This window comes from Dryobates pubescens, chromosome 21, assembly GCF_014839835.1.
Source record: "Dryobates pubescens isolate bDryPub1 chromosome 21, bDryPub1.pri, whole genome shotgun sequence".
Taxonomy (NCBI): Eukaryota; Metazoa; Chordata; class Aves; order Piciformes; family Picidae; genus Dryobates; species Dryobates pubescens.
Window position 1 is genome coordinate 11,794,109 of NC_071632.1, and position 19,804 is coordinate 11,813,912.

The window sequence follows — 19,804 nt, forward strand, 5'->3', positions numbered from 1 at the left end:
ACATATATGGAAAGAAACCTCTTTTAATGTTGAGATGACATTGAGACAAACTTGTCATTTACTCCTGTTACTTTGGCAATGATTTAAAGGCATCAGCTGATAAACATGGTTGGAAATGGCCCGGTTTTGGCAAGCCTGACACCCGATGTTATCTCCACTTCTGGGCTAGGCCATTGCCTGAACACTAAGTGAGAGCCATTGACATGGAAGGAAATACAACACACTGTAACCTCTGTGCAACCTGTGACTATTACTCACGGAAGATAAAAAGGACAGAATCAGGAGGCCCTCCCATGCTTTCACAGGGGGTTAATGGCTCTATCGGTAATGACAAAAGGGGGAAGAAGGAGCACTGTGGTTGTACCAGTTCCTGCTGGCCACCACACCAGGAAAATCAGGTGGACCAGGTAGTCTTTCAGCAACCAATGATGTCATCCAAAGCACAGAGCATGATCACAGAATCACAGAAACAATCTGGTTGGAAGAGACCTTGAAGTCATTCAGTCAAAGCCTCGACCCAGCACTGAAACAAGGAATTTAGTTTCTTTGTTAGGGTTATGTGCCAGTGTGTTACTGTCACAGAGGAGCAGCAAATTCAAAGGTATAAACCATGCTCCAGTCTGCAGATGCACAAAATCAGGCGAGGAGGGCCTAAGGTGCAGTGTGATGTGTGCATCTGTAGACTGCAGTTGGAAAGGTTCTGGAGGAGAATAAGGACAATGATCTTCAAAACGCAATCTGCCAGAAGGGCCTGAATTCCCAGGGGGGCTTAGCCTGGGGAAGCCCCCTTGGGAAAGATGGGAACATCCAATACACAACTCTTCAAATATATAGAGAAGGCTGTTGTGAAAAGAAAGATGTGTTCTGTGTCCTTGGCAGGACCAAGGAAGAATTGGGTTCCTCTTTATAGCAAGATGCAGTAACTACAGAGCTGGAAGGAGATGCTCTGGAAGGCTGTGGGGTACTTGCACTGGGTGCCAGTGAAGAGCACATGGAACGTGTATCTGTTGAAAGGAAATGTGATTCTTCTCTGGATAAGAATAGCAGCTTTGATGAGCTTTTAAGGTCCTTTCTAGATCTATTTCTCTCTCTCCTTTTTTTTTTTTTTAAGCAACCATTACTTTTATTTTTTCCTTGGTTCTGAAGTGATAATGTATGCTGGGCTAATTTATTGCTGCCTGCAGCTCTTTCCTTGTCATTTCTGGATGATTATAAATAAACTTCCAACATCTGTAGAACTTGATGGCTTCAATTCTGGATGCTGTACAAGTCTCACACATTATTTTATGTACTGGAGCAGGAATCCAGTGCAGGGTAGGACAGGACTTTGTATAATTGAATGCTTTTTGACACTGGATTGAGAAATAGAGCTCCTTTCTCTCCTTTCTGTTCCTTTCTCCTATTCTTAAGGGGTTAAAAAATGATGGGATCTGATGATTGCCACAAGGACATAGTATTTCATAATGCTTTTCTCTTAAACAGTGCCTTTACCAGAAAGTCACGAGAAGAGTCTTGTCTCCTGCAGTGTAACACTGTCCACAGCATGCTGCCTTCTGCTGAGAGAAGCAATGCTGGAGCAAGTGTAACTTTTTCCAAGGAGGATGCTTTCAGGAGCATTACTGCTGGGCATGCAGAGTCCCAGAATCATTCTGGCTGAGAGCACTGCATGGCTTGCACTGACAATTTGCTTTGCTTCCTTTGTCCGCCGTGTTCAGACGTGGTTTGCAACCACATCTTTGTTGTATGAAAGTGTTTCTGTGTCAAACAGGAGCTTAAAGTTGTGAGATTGCCCTGGGGGATCCCAGTCTTCGTTGTTAAGCTTGGAAGAAATGAGAAACAAGAAGTTTTGAATGCTTTCTGAATCAGCTGTAGGATTGTTCTTGGTAAAGGTCCAGTGAAGTTTCATATTGTGATAAGAGTCATGGGGAATGGTGACAGAGCTGTGTTTCACAATATATAGTGACTCAATTGCTATTTATTGTTTCTTTCACATCTGGCTTGTGTGTTTCTGTTCAGGATTGTCACCCACACCACACCTGACAAGGCATGGGTCTTTTAATAAACTTAATAATCAAATTAATAATTTTGGCTGATTTTGTACTTGGCTTTAGTGATCTTCTGGAAGAAACACACTTTATAAGCTGAGGCTATCTCCTGACATATTATCTGCCAATCCCCACTGGTTAGTGGTGGGAAGTCAGTGCATACCACAAGGTTTGTAAGTGATCTGTGCTGAGGGAGTCTGAAGCAGCTGTGTAGTTTTAAGGATTAAGGAAGGACCCTGGTGCAGTTTCCATTTCCAGATTTCTGACAGCCTCTTCTTTCAACACAAATGAAGTAAATCTCTGACACAAACACAGTGTGGAGGACTGCTCCAGATGTGCCAGCAAAGAGGGAAGGAGCAGGCTTTCTGAAAAAGCCACATCATTTGTGCTTTCCTAATTACATCACTGGAATCAGAAAGGAAAAAATTCCACCAGCCATGGTGAGATATTTGCCATCCAAGTGTTCTTGCAGGATGATCAGGGATGAAGTAGGCCACTGAGAGACTCATTTTCTGAGCACAGTGAAAAATCCTGAGCCTGGCATGCTGGAAATAATGATGTCTTTCTGGAGCAAGGTACCAGGCTTTAGGAATGAAAGTATGAGTGCTGTTAGAGTTGTCACAAAGGATGCAGAGGGCCCCTTTCAGTAGAGAGATGGATCCTGACAGCACTGTCCTGCACAGGGGGTGTTCCTGAAGACTACTGCCCTCCTGCCAAACATCTGCTCTTCAGACTTCAAGTGCACCTCGGTCTCTCTTTGCTCTCACTGCACCTATCTCTCACACCTAGTTCTTCCCAGCAACACCACAGTGCCAGCTGGGCTCATCAGCTTGTCAAGTTGCAAACCATTAGAATGGACAGCAAAGACAATTTTTCACATGTGGGTGTTTGGAACTGCATGCCTGTCAGTCAGCATGTCCTTAACTTTCATTACTGCATCCCTTTTTCCTGGCACCTCACACCTTGTTCCCTCAGCACAGTGCCAGGGCCAGCTTTTCTCACTGTGGGGTTGGTGCTCAGATCCACTCACTGCTTTTAGCTGTGATGGCTCATTTCTCATCCTTCCTCTCTGCTAGCTTTGTGGGCTCCTTCCCACTTTGGCCTGTTTTTCACTTCTCTTCACCTAGTTCACCACATCTTAGTATGTGTAGCCATTGCTACTTTCTAGCTTCATGTGTAAACGCAGGGGAAAGTGGTGTCAGCAAGAGAGACAAAGGTGAGTTCAGGTGTTTGAGAAGAGGCCTGAAGATCATGTCAGGAGGGATGATCTTGAGCTCCTTTGGTGCTGATCCTATGTGAAGAGCAGAGATTTACACGGGAGCCCACCAGCACAGGGAAGGGTTTGAGTAGTTACTCGCAGCTCCTTATTATTTGCCACCACTGCAATACGTCCATCACTTCCTCCAGTCCCTCTGCTGAGGGTGGGGAGAATAACCCACCACGGCCTGAGCACAAGGCTGGCACAGAGTGAAGAGCAGCCCTGGAGCCATGCAAAGCCCTGGAGCCCTGCTGCCACCCAGTGTGCCTATGCTGGCTGGCATGTCTCACAGCCCTGGGTGACAGGAAAGAAGCTTGAAATGCTATTGTATTCCTGTCTGTGCTTCACTCTCCTGATGAGCTCTCTTTCTGCAAGGCACCTCTGGGCTTCTGAGTGCCTTCTGCTACAGTGAGGGGGACAGGCACAGTCATCAGACAAATGGCCTAAGAAATCCTGTTCCTGCACTTAACCGAGTGGCACCTCCTGCTATTGGAAATAGAAATGTTGCAGTTGGCATTTGTGTCTTGGATTAACCAGTGTTATTTTAACCTGAGGGTTTCAGGAAGGGCAAGGAGATTGGATCAGATGAAATGGTCCTTGCTTGACTTGGAACATGGGCAGAGCTGGAGCCGGCACTCCCTCCTGCCACTCCTGCTTTGGAAAGAGCAGCTCACAGGGTCCTTCCTCCCTTGGCACAGAGCTTGAATCCAGCTTTAATGATGGGAATGCAATTGAGGTTAATATAACCTGTATTCGTTTAGAAATGCAAGTATCTAGGGCTGCCAGTGGGGACAATAATTAATGCAGATTGTTGTGTATGATATTTGTTGCTCAGTGTTTGGGTTAAGTGTTTAACAGCCATCTCCCTTCATTTGGCTTCTACTACTGGTCCTTCTGTTACTGCCCTGGTAAGGACAATATGAGTTTAAAATCTGTGCTTGGGAGGGAAAAGGACTCTTCATTGTAAAGGATGCTCCGAGTACAATCAGGATTGCTTTTTTACTCTGGGGCTTCTTAACATTTTTTGAGTCCTCTGTCTTGCATTCTTCCCTTTAGTGCTTATGAAAATGTAGGGTCCACGCTTCTTCCCCCTTCCAGGATTATCAGCTCTCTCAACTCATTTCCCTGTGCCCCCCCTCACTGCCCCTCAGCCCTGGACTGTGAGGAATTCGGGTTTCTGTTCCATTTTGTATCACTTTCTGCCAGCACTCTAATTCCCTCCACCCATCCTTTGCTCTGCCTGATCTGCCTTTGATCTTGCAGTGCTCCTACAGATGAACTGCTGTGGCATCTTGTGATGCTAGTGGCAAGAGCTTTATATCCTCTCTTCCGTCTGAGATTATCCTCTACATTGGAAGGTGGCAGGAAAATGCTCAGACCTGTCCCTCAGGTGCTTCACTGCCAGGCTGCGGATGATTCCATCTGCCCTTGATGCCACAAGGGTGGGAGACCTTCAGGGAGGGCTGGCAGCAAGCTGAGGATATGACCACCTTCCCCAGTTAAACTCACCAGAAATGGTGAGTTAAGGTCTTCAGATGCTGCCCTACACCCCAGCATATGGAGTGTTCAGTGTCCTCAGCCTGTTGCATATTTGCCAAAACTCACTGCAGCTCCTTTTACCCTGTTGTCATTTTTACTTTTGCTTTTCTTTTTTTTTTCTTTATTTTTTTCCTCTGACTTCCAGTTGTCAGAACTGAGACCTGCTCCTGATGCAGTTACTGATCCTGCCCTAGAGCCAGAGAAAGGAAGAATCCACACTCCTCATTCATGGCCTCCCTAGCCAGCCTAGAACACATCACCACATGCTGCTAGAATTATAAGCTCAGAATTTAAGTCCACAGCTTTTACTGACTCATAATTCCACATGTACCCTGTCCCAGAAATATTCTTGTCTATCATGGTTTTCATGGTAAAGTGAGAATTAGGGATTTATTCTTATTTCACATCTGTGTTTAGATGTCCTGCTGACTTCTTTTTCAAATAGCAGCTTTCTGAGACTGAATTATTAAGGTGTTACTGAGATACATACTCATCTTCTTGAAGCTCTGATATCTAGCTCTGCCTTTGGCCTTCTCTACTGCATCTGCATTTACCTGTCAGCTCTGGATCTTGGTGTCAACTAGCAGAGTGCTGCCTACTTAAGTAGCTGAGGCTCCAGTCCATTATAATGTGTATAGGCTTTCCTGACTTGCATTGACTGCCTCGTCTCCGGCATTTGGCTCTAAACTACATGGCTCAGAAAACAGAGGTTGAGCAATGAATACCACATCACTGGAGAGTTCCTTTACCTGCATCAAGAGCTGTTAGAGCTGCCACTGTGGAGGGGCTGCTGAAGCAGAGAACAATCTCGCATAGCCCCCAGCCCCTGCAGAGCATCCCAGGGTTTGATTGCTGGGTGTAAGTCCTCCAAAGAACTGACATCTGTGATCGGACCTCAAGGGCATTATCTTAACCTGAGATGCTTCCTTAGAAAGGCAATGGGCTTTCTGTCTCCCCCCTGCCCAACAGACTGTGGTTTGACTTGCCACCATGGTTGTTTCGCTACATGTGCCAGCTGTAGCTCTCTCTAATAAATGTTACTTAAACTGTATGTTCTGTCCTGTTACAGTGATACTCAATTTCAAGGGGTTTGGGCCATGTCATGATTCTGGTGCTAGCTCTCCTCTCCTGCTATGCTGTGTCAGGACATAACTAATGATTTCTCATGCTTGGCATCTAAAGTGAATTCCTAGTAGTTGCCGTGCCTTATCTCTAGACACCTGATAACTCACATCTGATAGCTGGTGCTTGACTGTTTAGGTACCGTTTATGAATTCTGACATGTAACACCTTTACACGGGTGTTTCACAAGGTGATGTCTGAGCCCTGGATGTTAACTCCTGCATAGAGGGTGCTGCTGGGATGGGAGCTGATGCTACCCGTATATCACCGGGTATGTTTTGGCAATGGGGTCACCTATGGCTACGCCTGCAGCAGCTGCACCCTGCCAACCGAAAGCAGCCGTACCTCTGTCCTAGTACCTTTTACCCCCGTATTTTGCAGGGCAGAAGTTACCAGGGCGGCTGCAGGAGAGGGCTCCAGCAGCTTGCTGCTAGGGTTGGCTTTGCCAGTAGAGGGCAAGCCCTGCCCGCCCTGAGCCCGCAGCCGGCCGCAGTCGGGCCCCGCCGGGGCCGCTGCCGCTTTTACCACCTCTGGCTCCGTTGTGGCCCAGGCGGCATCCATCGAAAGGAGGGTTCAATAAATCCATCGCGGTGTTGACCGCTTACCTATCTCCGCCTCCTGGCTGCTGGGGCTGCGAGGTGGATTCTATGCTTAAGGAACCAAAAGTGAAACCACCAGTTGTGTCTCCTTAAAGATGCTGCCAAAAGCTGGTGTGAGCTCTGCTCTGGCACTGGCGAATGTGCAGGTCAGGTCCGGTGTCAGACACATAAACACCTGCCATGCCAGGTGGAGTCTCAGGCAAAAGCTGCGGGGCAGCATAAGCTCCTCTCCAGCACCCTCTTGCCCTCTTCAGCATCCTCTTTTCCTCTCTAGCACTCTCTCCCCTTCTCCAGCATCTTCTCCAGTCCAGCACCAGGAAAATCTGCTCCCCCAGATTCTTGCACAGCGGGGAAGCAGCGGACGACAGGAACTGGGGTGACAGAGGGGAGGGTGTGTAGAGAAGGGCTGGAGGTTAAGAGCTCAGGACAGAGTTTGTTGTCCTGCCACAGGACAGGACAATATTTGTCCTTGTCTGAGTGATTTGGTGCCCAGGATGTGACTTTCAGCACACAGCAAGGATAAACACACTAAAGATACAGGACACTCCTGGTCAAGTGTAAGGTGTCCCTGCTCATGACAGGGTGGGAGTTGGAACTACATGATCTTTAAGGTCCCCTCCAACCCAAAGCATTCTGTGATTCGAAGATTCTGCAAAGATGCTACAGATATGGGAGTCTCCAATGGAAAGGATAACAAGGACTCTGTGACCCCAGACCAGTCAGATCTAGAGTCCAGATGTATCAGCTCCAGGGCTGCTGGGCTGTCCACACACGAGACAGACCTGTCCCGGGAGCATCCGTGCCGCTTTGTGGGGGTTGTGGTGAGGAGGCTGCAGGCAGGAGATGAGGCAATGAGAAGGGGAAGACTGGGTGCGGGCTGCGAGCAAGGCTGGATGCGGGGTGCAGGCAGGGAGCCGGGTTGGGCTGCGGGCAGAGCTGGCTGAGGGCAGGGAGCCGGGATGGGCTGCATCGGGGCAAGCTGGGCTCAGGCTGTCTCCTTCATGTGCGTCTCACTTTGTATTGAATGATGTTAAGCAGAGCTGGAGCTGGCGCCTCGGCCTCATTACCTTCAATTACAATAATTGTTGCCTCTCTCCAGTGTTTTGCATTTCTCCCTGGGGGAATCTCTCTGCTGCTTCTTTTCCAGCCTTGCTCCAGCTTCCCCCCTATCGATTGGATCGCTCTGGCCCTGGTCCTAGCAGCGATGCCTCCAGGAGGATAAATGCAAATCGTCCTATTGATTGGGAGGAGTAGGAGTGCAGCTCATTTCGGGGGAGAGGATTGGTTTTAAATAAATAACCCCCAAACTGATGAACATGGCAGGAAATACTTCCACTTTCTGTGGCCTTTAGAAAGTATCTCTTTGTCATGTCCTGTATCTGGGGGAGGGTGCAGATTGATGCCACCTGGATGATCACATGTGCATGGAGAGGTGGACCCAACAGGGCACTCGCTAGTCTTGATTCCTATTTATTTTATGTGAACAGGTATCACCGAGCAACTCTGGAACACGGCTCCCTCCAGCTTGCAGGTTTCACTGGGCCATGCTAATTGCTGCTGAAAATGAGAAGGCATGTGGCATGCAGGCCTCCATCCACCTCTTTGAACTACCCCAGTTACAGGGGTAATGCTCCCTGGGAGTTACTCACCTGCGGGAACCTGCCCAGCAGCCTGCCTGTCGCAGGGGAGCGGCCAGGGAGAGAGCCAGGCTTGGGCTGTGCACAGTCGTAGCTTCTGAAATGGCTACTTGGTTTAGTAAATCCATGGCCAACCTCAGTAATGGGAAGCCAAAGAAACTGCATAGAGTCCTACTACGTTTCTTGCCCCCTGGGCTTTACGTTGAGCATAACTATGCCAGCTTAACCCTTAATTATTTTTTAAAGACAATAATCAGCATAAACATAGGCAATTCAGTTCAATATACATGTATTATATCCAAAATGCTAGCAAAGTAAGTGGAAAAATAAAACTGTTTATTGGCTAATGCAGTTAACAACAAAAAAAGTACTGCCCTGATTAATACTGTTCCAGAGATGCTTTAGACATTCCCAATGCTTTTAACTTTATATCATTTCCAAGGGAGAAATTCCCAGCTGGATCCTAATTGCAAGGTGCACAAAATAAAGGATACAGCATGTGACAATTTCTTTGGCATCAGTTTGAAATGGCTTCAGTGTGGCAGTGCTAACCTTGGCACCAGTTTGAAATGGCTGCAGTGTGGCAGTGCTAACCTTCCCTTGCCAGTGAAACTGGCTTCTCATTCGGCCAGACTGACAAATGCCAGTGTGTTCATGCAAACCCAGCAGGATGCAAATCCTCAGCTCCCTGAGGAATGCAGGTTTCCCCAGGACAAGGGCTGCTGTAATGCTTTGACTATAGACTATAGAGGTGAAAGTAGAATGGATTTCCCAACTGCAGCTGCTATCCATTTCTATTTTTGCCAGAATTTTTCTCTTTTGGAGGGTGTGTTGGTGTTGGTGGAAGGGTTCCAACAAGCAGAGAATACAGTGTTAACAGGATTGTTTGACAGAGGTAGCCTGAAAAGTTACATCCAAACATTTGAGAGAAATGGTGGTGAGTAACCAGCATGCCAGGCACGTTTACAGAAGGGTGAAGAATTCATGCTTATGTTCCAAGCTGCCAGATGAAGGAATTACTTTTCACTGCACACTCTTTTTCTAGGACTAGTTGCTTAAATCAAGGGCACCTGCTGGCAGAGTTTTTAGCTGAATTCAGTCAGTTTTGCAGGTGTGCTGCTGGTAGGAGGTAATGGTAAGGAGGAGCAGGCATTGATGTCAGTTCATGTTAAGAGATAGGAGATACATGAAAGCGGCAATGCAAAGAGGGAAGGTTGAATTTTCTAAAGCTGGGTTCCCCAAGCCAAAGAGGAGCTTTTCTCTTGTTCAAAGTTACATGCTTGGAAAATGCTGCCAGGTTGACTTCTCTTTGTATTTTCCTCCTTGATCTAGGACAGACCTAAACACCTCATGACAGTCATCCTCTCATGCTGGTGCTGGGGCTCTCAAGCACATGGATTTTCTGAAGAAAGTGGATGTGGTTTTAGATTTCATGGGAAGGATTGAGACATTGAGAGGGAGAATCTTGCATGGCTGCACTGCTCACATGCTCCTGGTGGCAAATAGCAAGTCTCTTCTTGAATGCAGTTGTAGAGGCAAGCAGCTACACAGCAAGACCTGCTTGAATGTGATTGTAGGGGAAAGCAGGTCTTGCGCTGAAAAGCTGCTTGCCTGATGGGGAAAGTCCCATCTGGAACAGTCTAGAATAGTTCAGGACTTTGGGTGCTCCTTTGAATGGTCTTTAAGAAGAATTCATTAGTTTTTAAGTCCTCCTGGCAGAAATGTGGCATTGCAACTGTTTGCTTGTGAAAAGAAGTAAAAGTAGTAGACCAGCATTTGAGTGGCCCAAAAAGACTCTCTGGATGGATCTCATCTTTTGGTTGACAATTTTGTCTTCTCAAAGGCAAAATTTTGCATCTATGACACAATTTTGAGCTGATGCAGAAGCCAATGTGCTCCTGCAAGATGCTCCCTTTCCCTGAGGTGCCCAGAGGCTGATTTTGCAACCAGGTCCTTAATTTGTGTTGGTTTCCAAGGGCTTCACCGGATCTGTTGGGAGGGAGCAGCCCTTTGCTCTGTAAGGCTGTGCAGTCCGTTCAAGTGGAGGCTCCAGGCTGCTCTCCCATGGCTGCTGAAGACACGTCATGCAGCCTCGGGCTCCTGACGCTTTCCTTGATGGTTCCTTGTAGTCATTATCCCACATTCCTTCTGGTTGCAGAACATGTTGTTATTATTGCTTTGTGCTGGGTCTGTCTCCTGTCCCTTTTTACAGGCCAGTCTGGCCCTGTTTGCTCTTGCTTCTAAAACAAAAGCGAATTAGCGCTGCAGAAGCTGAATTATTTTGTTTATGTTATGGTCTGTCAGAGGACCCCACACAATCCTTGTGCAGCTCCTTGAGCAGAGTACCCAGGAGTAAGCAGATTCAGTGAGCCTGTCCACCCCTCTCCTGACACCCTGGCTTGGTCCACAGGTTCCCCAAAGGGTCTTTAAATTAGTTGCTTGGCAGGGAGGAACTAAGGCTGAGGAGCAATCCCTGCCACCCCTCTCCACTTGTGGTACTTGAAGCATGCCTACAGCCTACAGAATTAGCAAGTTTTTTACAGCAAATTGTACCTCACAATTCAAACTTGACAGCTGTCAATGAAATTTGCTGCTCCAAACTGATGGCAAGCACATTGCCTACCGGTTAGCGTGCCTACGGTCCCTCGGCCAGGATGTTTATAATTCTCAGGGAGTCTCTCATGTTACTTAGTGCAGTAATGTGGCTCCACGAATAAAAGCCATTTCCAGCCTGTCGGTATCACATGTGACAAATGAGATCTGCTAAATGCGCTTGTCACCAGCGGCAGGAACAGAAGCAGCACAACCGCGCACGTCGCCCTAACGATTCCGAGTTATTATGAATGATATTTCTGTGCGTTTGCAAATGAGTGTCTGACAGCTGGTGCCAGAGCAGGAGATACGGCTTGGCTGATCTCTCTGGTTTTGTTATTTCCAAACAGAAAAAAAGAATTAGAAAATTAGCTTTGTGGTGCAGTGCAAATACGTGCAACAGAAGCGTAAAGGCTGTGGTGCAGTGCACGTGCATCTGTCTTACGCATATGCAAATAGCAAGACTCCCAGTAAAACCATTATGGCGTGATGGCATCGCACTAATTAGCTGGAGATCCAGTCTGGTCCTCTCTGCCAAAGTAAACTGGGGTTATCTCAGTCTTAGATTTCATATTTCCTCCTTTCTCTTTCAGGGGAGGGATGCCTCTGTTACAAGATACTACGTCTTCAGTTGAAAATGTCTATAAAGGCTCAAAAACATTTCAAATTACAATTCTATACTCATTTTTACTATTAACTTATTATCTATACATGACCCAAGAGCTTTAATAGTAGTTGCAGATGCAAATATTTAAAGCAGTCTGCCCATCAATGGGAAACGGTGTGCAAGTGCTGGAGAAATCCAGGTTAGTTATAAGAACAGAAAGGTAGGAATGAATTTTAACTATGGGGCACATTGTTTTAGGACCAACACATGAAGGAAAACTATCCAAGATAAATATGACCTGCAGCAGCTCTGTCAGAGAGAACCCAGTGGTGGAACATCTCTTCCTGCTTCTATCTCCAGCAGTTGTTTTAGAAAGAAGAGTCACCATGGGGTGTATTTGCTGTCTGGTCCACGGGCCTGCCACTGCTGTGTGTACATGACAGCAGCGTGGACATGACAGCAGGGTGGAAGATGCCAGGGGACTGAGTGAGAGGTGCAGAACACCACCCCCCCACACCCCGGGCTGCCCAGGCCGTGAAAGTGGCGTAGCTGGTGGGGATGGGGCGGCTGCAGTGCAGTCTGCTTTCAACAGAATGCTTTTAGCGCTGCACCGCTTCAAGCCCACACGTCGGGATTTCATACCCTCGGAAGAAAACGCACCCGGCTGCAGTGCTGCTGCACCCTCGTACAGCTCGGAGTGCCAGGGCAGAGAGCTGGAGGCTGGAGGCCGGGTGGCAGTGCCCGGGTGGCGGAGCAGTGGGGGTAGAATTTGACTTCGTCTCACTGTAACTCTGCCGTTCACCGCGAAGTCAGGGCCGTGCAGCACCTTTTATTCGTTAAACGAGGCTCCGACGAGCCTGCAACCAGAAGTGTTGCATCTGCTTATGCAATTCAGCGCTGCAGCCACCCTGAGGGGCTTAATGCGAGGGATCCTGGCGGCCCCCGGAGAGCCCCGCAACTAATGCGGAGAGTCAGGGCGCTCCGTGCCGCCAGCGATCACTATCTTGGCAGAGCCCCGGGGAGCCTGGGGGCCTGCACTTACTGCCCATCATCGAATTAAGCAGGGTTAATAGCTCACGCAGCCGGCCCGCCCGGAGCCGCCACCGGAGCCACCACCGCCCGAGGGCGCCGCGGCCTCCGGGAGCTCACGTCACGCCGCGGGGCCGGGACCGCCGCCGCCGGGTGGGCGGAACGGGGGAGGAGAGGGCGAAGCAGCCCTGCCCGGGAGCGCCGCGCCCGCCTCCGAGCGGCGCAACCAGCGGGGCGGGGAGGGGCAGGGGGCGGTGGCGCGGCCCGCGCCCGGCGCCGGCGGTATTTACGGGGTGGGAGCCGCCGCCGCCGTGTCAGTGAGGCAGCGCCAGCCGGGCTGGAGTGCGTCGGCTGCAGCTCCTGCTCTTTCTGGGGACCGGGTTGCCGGCGCGGCGGAGAAGGGAGGGGAAGGCAGAGAGCCGCGGCCGTCCCCTGCCCGCCGCAGCGGTGGCCGCGCAACGGCTCTGCCCCCGGGAGAGCGGCTCCTCGGTGTTCCGGCGGGGCAGGGGCGAGCGGCAGCGGCTCCGCCGTGCCTGCGCTGCGGGCTGTGGCGAGTGGCGCCGCGCCGGCGGGCGGGTAAATGGATCGCCATTCCAGCTACATCTTCATCTGGCTGCAACTGGAGCTGTGCGCCATGGCCGTCCTGCTCACTAAAGGTGAGGCTGCGGCGGGGCAGCTGGGGCCGGTGGCTCCCGAGGGCAGCCGGGCGCCTGAGTGGAGTTGCGCCCGGGGGGAATAGGACGTCTGAGGAAGCGGGAGACGTCTTGAGTGTCCCTGGTGCCTGAGGGGAGCCGGTCCAGGAGGAGCCCCTTAGGCGACGGCAGGGCCAGCGCACTGCCGCCACCCCGGCGAGGCCGGTGGGTGCGGGTGGCGAGGGGGCCCGCGCAATCTCGAGAGCTCGTCGTAGAGCCTTTGTCGGCGGGCGGCGTGGGGAGCCGCTGTGGTTGCACCCTCCCGTCCAGTCCCTCCTCTCCCACTTGGCCGCCTGTGTTGGTCGGACCGTACGTGGGGACCCGCGGTTGTCACACGGAAAGGGCGGCCCTGCTAGCAGCCCGCCGCGGGGCGGGGGACCGGCCGCCCGGGGAGCGCCCGCTCGGGGCTGGGGGAACCCGCCGGCTGCCTCTAATGGCCGTGCTGCGGGGAGGAGGTTACGGGCTAAGTTAACGCGGTGCTGCTGATGTGCGGCGGTATTTATTTATTTTGGAAGGAAGGCTGTAATTACCCCTAAATAACAGCCCTGGCAGTGTGCAGGGGGGAGTCTGCTGGCCCCATCAAAGCGGGCAGAACAGGGAGTGACTGAGTGATGTGAAGTCGCAGATACTGAAACTATGTGCTGATAACGATATAATTAGGGGATCACAGACTTCTGGCTGCTGCTGACTTCAAAAGCTTTTAAGAGAAGCCTGCGGTCTCTCCTGTAGCCATCTTGACTAAAAGCAGACATTTTTCTTTAATAGCTACATACAGTAACAAGAAAGAGGAGGGAACAGAAGGGCATTGTTCACTGTTTCAAAATACCAAATACCCTTTCTGGCCTTTTGCATAGCACAGGAAGAAACTTTATGAATTGACAGAAATACAGTTTTAATACAGTCATACAAAGTCCATTCTGTTTCACCGCGAACGTGGCTTTAATTAAAAAGCAGTTGCATTAACCTGATGACTAGTCTGTCAGATTTTGTTTATAAGGTTGTCTTAGGTCAATAAAACTTATAATTTGAAGCGTGATATTACAAACAGTTAAAATGGAAGAGTGTGTTTTGTCTCACTTTCTTCCCGTGCTGTGTTCACGGAAGGGCTGTCACTTCTCTTCTGCTGCTGCTCCTCGTTTGTATTTTCCTCTTAACTCTCATACAATGAAAAAAGGATGAAAATGTGGTGCTTTTAGCTTTGGGGTTTTTTTTTCCAGAGAGGGTAGAAGGAAGGCCTCACATAAAATGCTTAGAAAATGGTTGAGTCTTTTTACCATAGCACACTGGATGACAGTGTGTGTAAATTCATGGGAAATTAGGTTACTTGGTTTAAAACCCCAAGGGAATTGGACTGGAGACAGTGAGACACTCCATCATTTGGCTTCTATTAAGCAGAGTTATTAAAGAGCAGCGGGAAATTCGAGGCCTGGAGCCTGCAGTAGCGTTTTGGGGGAAAGTATGAAGGTAGGCTTAAAGAGGGGAAGTGAACTTGTTTGGGATGACTTAACATTTTTTTTCAGAATACTTTTAAGTATGGGTTGGTAGGAAGCATAGGAAGGGGTGGCAGCAGAAAGGCCACCCCTGTTTTGTTTTGTTTTTTTTTTTTTGAAGTGCAGACTGTAGAAGGAAGACATCTGACAATGCAGGTGACTTTTTGCCATGCACTTTAGAAGCAGTTTTGAGTCCACTCTTACAAGGATGGCTCTCAGATCTGGCTTCCTCCTAAACCTTGGATCGATGGTGCATTGAATTAAGTTTGAGTTGCAATTTGCCTAGAAAGAGGAGTTTTCCCTACAGCACGGGACACGTATAATTCATACCAGAGCAGCCTGGAGAGCACAGAATGAAGAGTTTTATGAAGGGAACTTTTTTTTATCGCTTCCTTCAGAAATTTTTGAGGTTTCCTGAGATTTTTCATAGAGCTGGTATAGGATTTTCAGTGTAAGTGTTTCCCCTTTTGACCGAAGGTTGGATTGCATGCGACGTTGGGGAGTGGAAACTGGGGAGCATTTTTATCCTTGCAGTTTCACCCCACGCAATTACTTTACATCTGAGTCGAGAGACACTGACTCTGGCAAACAGATTATTTGTAAACTGCACCGTTTCTATTTTGTAATGCTGGTTAAAAAGACCAAAAAAGCCTTTTTGCATGAATGGCTTCTTAAAGAGCTTTTCTTTCTGGAGAAACTGCAAATAGGTGCCCAGTTTCACACAGTAAAAACCTTCCTGACTGGGGAAACTTGGACGGTAATGGTTCTAGCTAATAGCTTTATAAGGTGTTAGTTAAACCTTTTAAATTTTGGCACAGTATTGAGAGGTAATAAACAATTCAGCAGTTCCGAGGTTTTTTTTCCTTCATTTGTCACACAAATATTTAAACCCACTATTTTTGTTGTGTGCTTATGCCCAGTTAAAAGAAGTGTTACCTTTATAAAAATAGACTGCTGTTCCTGTAGCAATGCTTTTAAACGTAGATGTGACTTCCTTATAGGACTGAAGGTGTGTATTGCTTCAAAAGTTGGGATTTCATTTTAGATGTGGTTTAATGCAACTGCTGACAGCGAGTGGAAGTAGCCATAAAATGGTCTTCTTAGTAATTTACCTTGGGGGGGGGGGAAGAAAAAAGCCACTGTGACCTTCCTTTCTCCACCCCCCAACCTTGTTTTAGTGAAATGTTCTTGCTTTAATTCAAAAGACTGTAGTGCTAGTAATTAAAACAAGTGCCCCAAGGCATTTGCAGGGATTAAAGTTACAAGAGGTAGGAACTGTACAAGATGGAAAGAAAACAGCCCTGCTCTCAGGGATTTACAGTCCAGAGGAGGACCCCAAAACTGGTATGGAGTTTGTGTGATGCTTGTGGCTAATATGAGTACCTAGTGAGGTGTTGATGAAGAACCAAATTCTTACTTCTCTTGCACAATTTTTATTTTTTAGGTGAAATCAGATGCTACTGTGATGCTGCACACTGTGTTGCAACCGGCTACATGTGCAAATCTGAACTCAGTGCCTGCTTCTCCAGACTGCTTGATCCTCAGAATACACATTCCCCACTTACTCATGGCTGCTTGGACTCTATTGCAAGCACAGCCGATATCTGCCAAGCCAAACAAGCACAAAACCACTCTGGCACTGCCACCATATCCACATTGGAATGCTGTCATGAAGATATGTGCAATTACAGGGGACTACATGATGTTTTGTCTTCTTCCAGGAGTGATACTTCAGGTAGGACAAGGAAGCTTCAGTGAAATATCTGTAGTGTCAAAACTTTGTATGTCTGTTGTTGATTTAGTTGTTAATGTAAGTAGTGAGAGCAGAGGGAGAAGCGGGTGGCTGGATGCAGGGGGGCAGCTGAGCTAAGTAGCTTTTTTTGTCCGCATTAACATTAGAGGTTTGCTTTGCCAGCTTGACATCGCTTCTGAAAGGCAATGGCAGTGACATTCCTAGTTAAATCAGCTGTCAGGCTAAGAAATTCCATGCTATAAAGTGCCTCAGAAATGCCCTTTTTTAATAGGAGTATTTTCTGTAGATACCGCAGAGTGTGTGACTGCCTGCTTAAATCTGTCACTGGTGTTGTAAGGGAGTTGCTTACGTAGAAACCAGTTGTTGACAGGTTGTTGTTTCCCCTTTGCAGGACAAGGGAGCAGATATCAACATGACAGCAGCAGGAACCTCATCACTAAGGTGCAGGAATTGACCTCTTCAAAAGAGTTGTGGTTCAGGGCAGCTGTAATTGCTGTGCCTATAGCTGGTGGGCTAATCTTGGTCCTCCTTATCATGCTGGCTTTGCGGATGCTCAGGAGTGAAAACAAGAGACTGCAAGATCAGCGGCAGCAAATGCTCTCCCGTTTGCACTACAGTTTTCATGGACATCATTCGAAAAAAGGGCAGGTGGCAAAATTGGACTTGGAATGCATGGTGCCTGTGACTGGTCACGAGAACTGCTGCATGACCTGTGATAAAATGAGACATTCAGACCTCAGCAATGATAAAATTCTTTCACTAGTCCACTGGGGAATGTACAGCGGACACGGGAAGCTGGAATTTGTATGACCAATTATTTTTTTTTTTTGATCTGAGCTAAACATACTCTCTGAACTCTTGAAGGCCTTTGGGTTCTGCTGGACAGGAGCACTTTATCTGAAAACAAAACAAAAACTCTTACAAATCATCTTTGAGAAGCAAAGGACCTCTGCAAACAGAATCTTGGATATTTCTTCTGAAGGATTCCAAAAAGTTGTCTTATTTGCACAGAGTAAAATACACTCAAATGTATTGTTTGCTTTAAAGTTATGAAAGCAAAAATCTAGAAGTTGTAAACACTGTCACCAGGGTTGTCTGAACTGTAGGGAGCTGAGAACTGAGTTATTACAATAAACTGTATGCAAGCTCCTATGTTTCCTGACTTATTGTAAAGATTTTTTTTTTTTTTTAAATATATATATATTTTGTCTGAAACTTGCTTGTGACTTCTGTTTTGGAAAAACATTGGGGTTTGGGTGGTGGTGAATAGGATAGAATAAACCCGGTTGGAAGAGACCTTTGAGATCGTAGTGAGAAACAAATCGAGGCGATATGCATGGTAATGCTGTATATAACAATGAGACTCTGAAGAGAGTCTGTTTTCCTACCATGTGAGGGAAATGAGGTGGTTATTCCAGAATGTTGAAAGTATTGTTGTTTAATACTTCAGGTAGCGGTGGACTCTCCTCCTCAATTCTTGGCTGTTGCATTTTGCTCATAACCTGGGTGAATTCTTCTGTGGCTTCGTTGCAACTGTGCCTTACTCTGTTAATGAACTGCTTCCTCTCTGAACATGTCAGAAAGTAGCTCCTGATTCTTGATACCTGTTTTTCCTTCCTTGTCTCACATTTTTTTTTTCTCCCTTTTATACATTTTACTTATGTTGTTGGATTGGGGTGTTTTTTTTTTAGGGGAAAGAAACCCCAAAACCACAATGCCTATTCTGCTCTCTGTGTGTATATATTTTTTTTCTTCTGATAAACCCTCTGGGCACAGAGGAAAACACCTGCCTTTTATAGTGTAACTCAGTATCTCATGCTGCTACTCTTGTGTGAGCCTGAAGAATCAACACTCTACTTGCTTTTATCTCTGTCTCCTCCTTTATACTGTTGCACATAGAGCTTTTCTTCCCTGCCAGTATTTGTTCACTTGTTAGTTTCTTACTTCTCTAGCTAGTTGGCTTCACTTGGTTATTTAATTTATTCAGTGCTTAGTTGCTAAAAACAAACAATCTCTGGATTATCCAAGGAGCTTATTGTATTTATTTTTCATGCTTTATTAGACTATCACAGCAATTAAAGCAGGCTTACTTAAAAGGCAGAGGTGCCATATCGTGGTGAAAGAAGGGTCCAAAATGCTGCTGCAGGAGATAAAACTTGGCACAGGTCTAGTATTCCACCTGTTTAAATAGCCTTAGAAATGCTTCTGCCTCCTGGTTGTAAAGTTGAGCCTCTGCTGTTGCTGCCAGATGAAAGGAGGATGGCACAAATGGGGTTGCAACCACCTGCCAGTGCTCTAGTCTTGTTTGCTGCTTGCCATGGGAGATGGCCTTGAGGTAGGCAGCCTGAAAAGGGATGCAAGCCAAGGAAACTTGCCTCTCCGAACAAGCTGGTGCCTCTGAAAGTACACTTGAACTATGAAGGCTTGTTGGGAGATGAGTTGGTCACTCGACTATGCAAACAGAGGTATTGATACCGCAAGCTTGCAATGAGAGCCTTGGGAAAAGCAAGGTTTCACTAGGCCCATGATTACGGTATTAAAGTGTAGCTTGAAAGGATTAGTTTCATCTCTGTACCTCAAGCTGCTGACTTCTTACTTTCTTGAAGTGTCTGGAGAGTTACTTTCGATGCAGAGAACTACATTCTCTGACTTCTATTAATGGGGTTTTTTTTGCTGCTCAAGTTAAAGAAATTATATGGCTGCAACTGCTGTTGGAATCTGGCCTGTGGTCTTCTGGCTGACCTTTCAAATTGCTGCTTTTCTATAAGAGCTCTGTCTTTCCTTTGCACTGATCTGAAACTCTAGGGCAGTTGTCTGTTCTGCCAAGTATTATTTTTGGGAATGATTGGCTGCTGGAAAAGACAAACCTGAAATACTGTCTGTCAGGAGTAGCTGCCCCAGTAGTTAGGATGACTCGGTAAGGTAGATCTGATGGCTAAACCTTTGAAGTGCTTTCTCCAGAAATCCAAGCAAGCCTGTTGTAGTCATTTAAGCATCCTGTGACCTTCACCACTCATTTGCTGCTGATTTGAATATACAAGGACCTATTTATGCTTGCCATTAAATGCTAGTGAGACCAGGATGCTCTAATTGGCCCCTTGCTGTGGAGATGTTTTAAAGAAAGAGATTGTTTGCCTTCCATTGCAGTCCCCGGAACTGGACCACGGAGTTGCTGGGGACTGCAGTCGGGTTAGCAGCTGCTGTCTCCTGGTGGTGTTCTGTTATGTGGTGTAGTTTAGGTGTGGTAGCTGGTGTGGCCTAGAAGTTTCTGGTCTGTGAGGCTTCTAAGAAGGAATTTTGTATTTCTGATCTGTTTTAAAGCCATATATTCAGGAATCTCACAAGCTCTAGTGTCTGTCTGGCAGCAGCTATGCAAGGGATAAAACGAGCCCCAAATCTTCTCTGGAAGTACTGGCTGCAGAGTCTGAAAGGTGTTGGAGC

At 47.5% G+C, this 19,804-nt stretch overlaps 1 protein-coding gene across 1 annotated transcript; it reads left to right on the top strand.

Moving 5' to 3' along the window:
• Positions 1–12,719: 12,719 nt before the first annotated feature.
• Positions 12,720–17,561, top strand: BAMBI (BMP and activin membrane bound inhibitor). Its single transcript, XM_054171432.1, has 3 exons — positions 12,720–13,084; positions 16,055–16,345; positions 16,755–17,561. The coding sequence occupies exons 1-3, from the start codon at positions 13,009–13,011 to the stop codon at positions 17,171–17,173; spliced, it is 786 nt and encodes a 261-aa protein (XP_054027407.1). The 5' UTR covers positions 12,720–13,008; the 3' UTR covers positions 17,174–17,561.
• Positions 17,562–19,804: the final 2,243 nt, after the last annotated feature.

Excerpts from the sequence above, each read along its gene's own strand:
- BAMBI (XM_054171432.1), top strand. The coding sequence starts at position 13,009 with ATGGATCGCCATTCCAGCTACATCTTCATCTGGCTGCAACTGGAGCTG. Across the intron at positions 13,085-16,054 it reads GGCCGTCCTGCTCACTAAAG|GTGAAATCAGATGCTACTGT; the intron begins GTGAGGCTGCGG and ends TTTATTTTTTAG. Across the intron at positions 16,346-16,754 it reads TTCCAGGAGTGATACTTCAG|GACAAGGGAGCAGATATCAA; the intron begins GTAGGACAAGGA and ends TCCCCTTTGCAG.